Here is an 8339-nt window from a genome sequence, read left to right on the forward strand (position 1 = left end):
ATGTGGTTTGTTCCTTAAAATTATTTACCAAAGGTTTTCACTACCAACTTGATAGACTTTAATGTAGGCCTACCTGACTTTGACACCTTTAAGCACTGATGAGAACTGAAATCAACACACATTCTTTGATACAAATGGCAATTAAATTAGTAGAGTATGTTATCAAGTCAGCATAGGAATGATGGCACTGATGAAGGCAGGAAACAGCTATACAGTATACATAATTTCAGAAAGTACCTCATAAATGCCTTTTAAAATAAAATGGCTATAGTATTTATTTCAAATAAAAAATGAGCAGACGTGAGGATGAAATTATTCATGTGAGTAATTGATTTTTATACATACATGAGTTTTAAATAATAATACTAATAATTCTCTTACGCACATTCTAACACAGTTCTTTCAGAAAAACAATGTTAAAGAAGCAAATACATTTCTGATTCTGTAAATGAGTACTTCATAAAAAATTGGTACACGACTACGTGCAGAGTCCAGAATGATAACCAGATAAATACAGCCTCCGGCCATAAAGTTGGATGAATAGTCCTATTAACATTAACGTACAAGAACTATGAGTTACAGTTATGTTACTGTCCTTCGAAATAGTCACCTCCCATAACTATGCACTGCTGAGCTCTGTGATACATGTCCTGGAAACCTTGCACGAAGTCTTCCTTAGGTACTGTGTTCAAAAGCTGCGCCACATTTCATATGTCAGGAATATTGTCAAATCTCTTTCCTTTCAAAGCAAGTTTGAGTCAAGGGAATAGGAAGATGTCTGGAGAATTGACCTGGCATGTATGGTGGATGTTCAAGTTGAACCACCCCCTTTTTTTGCCAGGAACTGTTTGTCAATATTGGCCGTGTGTGGGTGAGCGTTATCGTGAACAAAAAGCCAGGGACCTTGTTGTGCGTACTGGGGTTGCACCCTGCATAGACATTGCATGAAATGGGTCAAAATTTCAATGTACTGTGCAGCATTTGATTATGTTCCCTCAGGAAGGAATTCCTTGTGGATACTGCCTTGACTATTGCAAAAGGTGATTACCACCATTCTGATGTGCAGTTTTTGGCTCTGACGTTTTTCGGATGAGGTGATGTTGGAGAATGCCATTCCATGCTTTGCTTCTTTGTTTCATGGCTGTACCGGAGACACCAGGTTTCATCCTCAGTGACAATACAGTTCAAGAAATTATGTCACATCCACCATTTCTACAAAATCATGTGAAGCCTCAAATGTGCCTGCTTCTGATCATCAGTCAAATGATGTGGCACAAGCCGACAACACGTTTTTCTCTTCCCTAACTGCTGGGTAAGGATTTGTTGCATGGATTCACAGTTGATCTGCTATTATGTGCACAGTTAATCAACGGTCCTTCATTATTAGCGTCCTCACTTTATGTTTTCGTCACCGACAGCAGACACCGGTCGTCTGCTATGGGGATTGTCAGAAACACTTTCCCGGCCTCCTCGAAAACGGGCGAACCATTTGCACACACACTTCATGGGCAGTGCTTGATCCCCATAAACATGTACCAGCATTTCATGTGTTTCTTTTGGTGTCTTGCCAAACTTAAAACAAAACTTTAAATTGATCCTTTGCTCGTTCATTGTCCTGTTGTCAGTTCAGAATCAATGCACCAAACAAGCACTTCGCCCATCAGTCTAACACTGAACACACACGATGCTCCACTGAATTATGGTGGGGGAAAGTTGTCCATACCAGGCACTACGCAGGAGGAGCGGTGCTGCGAGTCACCAGTGTCACCCGATAGAACGTTCTGACTTCATTCGCGCCAAACTTTGTCAGAGGTTGTATGTAAAAATGTTAACTTACCAATTAGAAAGGAAACAACTGAGTGGCAACAGCACAAAAAGTGAATGTTTCTTAATAAGTTTTCTGTGCTATGGAAACATGCACCAACAATACAGAAGATATGGATCTGAGTATGATTATCATCCCAGGACACAGTTTTAATCTGTCAAGAACACACAAACTTGAGTAACTCATTTTCAAAACTGGAAGTATTCTTGATGAAAAACTGTCCAAGATACACATATTAGAATGGGTGAGTTTATTAATTTGTTTCATCTATACTCATACCCAGCAAATCACAATATACAGTGTGGCAGGTTTAATTTCCAGATGATTCTGAAAGCTTGAAATCTTTTCAACAGTCTATGTAAGGTCCTTAGTCTATTATTTTTGAGACACTTTAAGGTAGCACCATTGCTATCTACTAATATATGATTGACTCGTTCACAGACTCATTTCTTCCTGATTGTTTGTTCTTTCTTTTTACAGTTCATTTGGATCAAGAGGAATATTCACTACTAGTACTCAGCTTTAACCAGTGACAATGTTAATGGCTGCTGCTGTGATGTCATCTTTCCGTGCATATTTCCAGTTTGGTTGTGAGAGTGAGTGAAGCCACAAAACGTAAAAACCAGGCTGTGGTGACAGACTTATCTAGTAGTTTGAAAATATTGCCACCAATATCACATTACAGTTACGACATTGTTCACATTTGTCGCAAGTTTCCTATGTCACTGGTGGAAATTGATGACTAGTATCTAATACTCCTCTCTATCCATTCATTTAGTCAAAATGGCTGTAAATGCTGAGCACTTTCTTTACACAGGGTATAATACTTTTCAATCAAGTGTTATTTTCTTAGAAAAAGGGAACAACTATTCACAGATCTGCATAAATTGATAAAACATGAGTGAGATATATAAATATATTTTTCAAAAATATTGTATAAAATATATGTACATTCACCTATACTTCCTGGATTTGACTAGAATACAAAAAATTACAAAATATAATCTTCACTTGACTGCAGTAATTTGTACACTGGCTATGAGGAAAATCCGAACAAAAATCACAAAATCAATTGTCAAACCTTTCGTACACTGACTCTTGCACTGATGGTGCTTTTAACACATTCAATTTTTTTTAGTAACGTCTGTGAAAAGAAGAGAAAGCACTGTATTAAAAATCACATTTCCAAAAATAGCTTGTCAGTAAACACATGCACTGGACAATAACTGTAATTCAATAAAATGCATAATATCATCATCTTGAACGACATTAATAAGCATATAGGCACAGGCATTACAAATGAAACTGAAAAAAATAGAAATATTTTTTTCATTAGCACATAGTGATTAGGTGACTAATTTTCAAGCATTATTCATTGGTCTACTCCCTCTTTCTTTATGAATCATGTTTTTTGACCAGAAGTTGCATTTTACTCTTCATCTATATAAATGTAAGAAATATGTTTATAGAAGTCTTTCAAATTTAGTAAGAGTGTTATCCCTTTTCAACCAAGCTGCCATGGGCAACAGTAGTTGCTACAACTGCCTTGAATATATGTGTTCTACCAACTGTGAGTAACATAGAGATCACCTTTTTTTATCCTTTTCATAGCTGAGAATACAAAATGTTCAATTCAGTTGCCTAAATATTGTTTTATATACAGGATTATTCCATTACTATTCTACACTTTTCCCATTCTAGTTGCCATACATGACAAAATGTCTTAGGGGCAGCAAGGGTGGTCACTTGGCCCCCCCCCCCCCCCTCCTCCCCTGGAATATGGGGTACAGACCTTTTGTTCATTATTGAAATAAAAGTCTGATATGCTACCAAATTACAGATTTAGTATTGCTGAGTGCAATGGAAAACACTGTGACACTACCAAGCGCTGTGTAACTTGGATTTGTTTGGTTATCTGTAGGTCACAGTAATTCATTCTGTTTCCTCGGTGCAATTGCGTAGAGCCATCATGTAGCCATAGCAGATGCAAATCTTCACAGAAAATTACCACAGCAAGCCTGCAAATTTTTCTGTCACTTTCCTACATAATCCCTACGGAGCTGTGGAAATGGGCAGTTTCAACACCAAGCCCACAGAAAACTTAACTGCAGTATATCTGCCAGACACCTATCCCAATTCCCAAAAGGATACCCCCCTTCCTTTGCTGCACAACTAATTACAATAGCTGTTTAACACTCATGTGTATATAAAGAAGACCCAACAAACTTTGCCAAGACTACATAAAGTTTTGCACAGCAGTATGAGAGCTATACTGAAGGCATGTTTGTCTGTGAATCAAAATGCAGTAGTTGCAAGGAAGCCCTGTGAGAGAGGGAAAAAATGAAAATTTCACAGCCGAACACACGTCCTCACCATGAGTTGGAATTTCTCAAACTGCATGAGGCACAACATGTAGTCTTATAGACACAAATGCCGCAGGCCAGTTGACAACTCCAGAGACAGGGAGCATATGAGGGTTGGTTTGGACAGTTTCTCAAGTTCATCTCATCATAGGCTGGCCGTTAGTTACATTTCATCCAAGTGCCCAAAAATATAGCTTTTAAAAAACATTTTGGTCAACTTTTACTATATTCAACAGTAAACATTTTAAGTTAATTCCCTGTTTCCCCACCCTGATTAGTACTACAAAGTGGAAATTATTTGCTCGTTAATTATTGCAGATATTGAATACAACTTCTTCAACAAATCTGACATTTTTCTGTTTCCAATTTTCAATGTTAATCTAGTGCTTACGATATTTTACCTGAATTACTTCTTGAGAGAACAAACCCTGCAAAAACCACTCTCAGGCAGGCAAAATAATAATCACTGTTGCTAACAGTTGTTAGTAGTACTGAACTATTACTTTAACAATTCACGGTTGCAAAATACTAACAAATAGAATGGAATGACTGCTAAAAGACAATCATGGAGGGCAGGCGGGTAGGGAGGGGGGGGGGGTGTCAGTTTGGTTTCTGTAGAAAATTTCATTTAATAGTATGTAAAAGGAGGGGGGGGGGGGGGGGAGCAATTTGGGTTTTGTAGAAATGTAGCAACATGTGAAGCAATACAAAGCCTATCAATTATAGCAGGAGATAAAATAAAAGAAGGCAAGACTGCCCACATTGATTGAAACATAGCAACTTTAAAATGCAGGAACGAAAAAGTTAATTCAACTGGTGCCAAAGCCAGACTGCAGTTATAAGAATCAAAGGATATGAAAGGGAATCAGTAGCTGAAAAGGTAGTGGGATAGGGTTGTTAATCAACCTGTAAACAGAGAAATCATTAAAGGAAACCAAGAAGAAACTTGGGAAAGAAATTCAAGTTTTGGGATAAGAAAAAGTCTTTGGGATTTGCTGATGACTTTATAATTCTCCCACAGGTGACAAATCAACGAGAAATTTATAGCACAAAGTAACTAAAAGAAGTGCTGGGTTGATAAAATACATGCTGTGGGGCATCAAGGAATAGTTAATTTGGTAATGGAAGTAAGTATAGGGCTTAGGGGAGGAGGTGCTGTCGAAGGAGAACAAGGTTTCAAAAAATGGTTCAAATGGCTCTGAGCACTATGGGACTTAACATCTATGGTCATCAGTCCCCTAGAACTTGAACTACTTAAACCTAACTAACCTAAGGACAGCACACAACACCCAGCCATCACGAGGCAGAGAAAATCCCTGACCCTGCCGGGAATCGAACCCGGGAACCCGGGCGTGGGAAGCGAGAACGCTACCGCACGACCACGAGATGCGGGCGAACAAGGTTTGGCTAGAAGAAACAGCACAACTGGGTGTAGTTTGTTGTAATTATGCCCAGAGTTGAGGAAAATGTTAGACTTACTGATACCACTTGTGTACTTTGAACCATGATGTCATAAAAATGATAGACATAACAACTTACTGAAATCCAACATGTGTGAAATAGACACCACAACAAGAATTACAGTTGTGATCATGACATTATATTTACTTTCTATCTATCTTAGACCTTAGGACATGCTACTGATCAGTATGTTACCACAAGTAAGATTTCATACTCACACTTGTTACATTCTGTTCCAGCTCTATTTGGGCACACATAACATCACACGCTCTAACATTGTTATGTCATGTATCAGCATGTATATTTGGTGCCAGCAGGGTCAACAAGCCCTGAACCACTCACACAAATACACTATAGGCTAATATGGAAAGATGGGGACAACTGAACCTACAGTTATTGGATAGCAGTTTGATTCCACAACATAATGACAACACTTAGGACATAGTACCTGCACACACAGGGTATTTGGGGGGGGGGGGGGCCGGCACACACAGCTTGTGACAGACTGAACTGTAGCATAGTCCAAGGTACAGGCTATGTTGAAAAGTGAAAACTTGGTTAAAGGCTGACAAAGCTAGTGAATGTGGATATGAAATCTTGGTTGGTGACATACTGCTCTGCAGCATAGCCTGAGGCCTAGTTTTGGCTGAACGTTGTCAATCTCACTGAGAAGTGGTGTAGCAGTACTGAAGGTCCAGTTAATTCATTCGAGAGATGCATCAAATGTGTCTTTAGAATGAGAAACAAAACAATACAGTAAATAAGTTTTGTACACTCAGCGGGTTCATCCCTTTTTATGGATATTCCATATTATTTCCCATGTGGAACAATCAGAATTCATGTATCTTAGGCTACAATTGCCTGGTAATTATGAGTATGTCTAGTCGGGTATCTGTTCTGAACATTTCATTATAATGAGATGTTTGTGTAACAGAAAGCATGTGGGAAATGAACAACACCCCATAAGATTATGACAGAAGAATGAACATAGACTGATGGCATGTCAGGTTATTTGTAATCATGTGCCTACTGTATTCCAACTAATCTCACTTGCTGCAAATGCACTTCATGCACAATGTAACTCAGCAGATACTCTGGGTAATAACACATCTCATGTTGCATAATACTAGTACCCGAAAAACTGACCTTGAAAAGACAAGTTGCAAGTAGGCTACATCTATTGTGTAACTTTTGTAGTCTGTGAGTCATATTATTAACACCAAAGGCATCTAACTAAATGCAATATCACGCTACATACGTATTTGCCAATTCTGCTTCTGAACAGAGTACTTCAGTAACAGGGGAAAACATATATTAAAGTTCCGTCATCTTTCTACAACCAACAGAAATTGAAATGAAGTAGTAAGGTGGTATTATGAATGACTTACTAAGTTGTCTTGTGCAATTTTTTTCTGTGACCTTTGTCTATTAACAGCTGAACTGGAAAGCCTAGGACGCTGTGGTGCTGATGTAGTTGGACATTTTGGGCGTCTATTGAAATTTGCTTCTATCTTCCTTAGTAAAATTTGGTTCTCTCTATCAATTTTTCTTACTTGATCCTTTGAAAACGTCATGTTCTTACAAATAACAGGTTTTCGTTTAGGTGTTGCACCATTATTTCGATCAACTGTCTCGGGGTTTGTACTATCCAATACTTCTCTCAAAAACCTCAGTGTATGTACTGGCTTCTGCTCCTCTTTTCTTTCAGCATCACTACTGTGGGAATGCTCCGTAAATTTTTTACGGCTTTCCCTGCTTTCTTCTGATCTTGATAGCGAAGAACAACCACTGGTTGTGGAACGTGGCGTAACATCTGTTACATCCGACGAAGTGTCTGTACTCAAGAAATCTGGCGAAGTTCTTTCGTCGTCATTGAATTCATCAGGTTCTTTCTGAAACGCTATACAGTTCATGAGATCTTTAACTGCGCCTGCACGCGTAGTTTTGCACTTTGCATCATCTGCAATATTTATCGTGACCTTTTTCGCACTAAACTTGGGGCGCTCGTGTCTGTTGCTCTGTAGCTTAGAATCACCTTTTTGTGATGCTCCGCACATAGTGTTAGTATTGCTATCATAGAAATCGTCAACTGCTTCCATCTCCTGCCCAATACGAAGATTCGTCAATACTTCTGCAGTTTCTTGGAGAGACACACCACCAGCATAGATTGACATCTTTCAATCAATGAATAAATTAATTAATTCAAAATTCACGCGACGTGTCAATTTTCCAGTACATCAAACTAGCAAAAATCTTAGAAAACATTAGAAAAACACGATCAGCAAATATACTTAATCGTCCTAAATACACTACCTCCCATTTAAAACAACTGACAAAATACTATCTGCATGCTTTGTTTGTTGATACACATAACAAAGCATTATCAAAAGTCGACTCTCGAACGGAACGTGGCAATTCTTCCCAATGCATTTCGATAGTGCTATACCCATTATTTTATAACCTGCCGCAAGACTTCATTTCAGGCTGCAAGAATTATATGTGTCTTGGCAACGTCCAACAGTGTTTTCATTTTACACTTACGGTAAAAAGTATAGTTTGTTCATAATAGAAGGACAGCTTTTTAGGGTGTAATAATAACCGCTGCCAGTGACAATAGATGGTGATTTAGTTTATGTCATCTTCTATTGACTGGTAGTTGTATTATTCTACAACCTATAAAGGAAGAATCA

At 38.4% G+C, this 8339-nt stretch overlaps 1 protein-coding gene across 1 annotated transcript; it reads right to left on the reverse strand.

The window, feature by feature from the left end:
* Positions 1 to 353: 353 nt before the first annotated feature.
* Positions 354 to 8006, reverse strand: LOC124622507 (cilia- and flagella-associated protein 97-like). The gene is made up of 2 exons (XM_047148226.1): positions 7038 to 8006; positions 354 to 2969 (listed from the first exon to the last, which is right to left on the reverse strand). Exons 1-2 carry the CDS (start codon positions 7821 to 7823, stop codon positions 2901 to 2903), a joined length of 855 nt encoding a protein of 284 aa, XP_047004182.1. The 5' UTR covers positions 7824 to 8006; the 3' UTR covers positions 354 to 2900.
* Between the last annotated feature and the right edge of the window lie 333 nt (positions 8007 to 8339).

The sequence above is a fragment of the Schistocerca americana genome, chromosome 7 (assembly GCF_021461395.2).
Source record: "Schistocerca americana isolate TAMUIC-IGC-003095 chromosome 7, iqSchAmer2.1, whole genome shotgun sequence".
Lineage (NCBI taxonomy): Eukaryota > Metazoa > Arthropoda > Insecta > Orthoptera > Acrididae > Schistocerca > Schistocerca americana.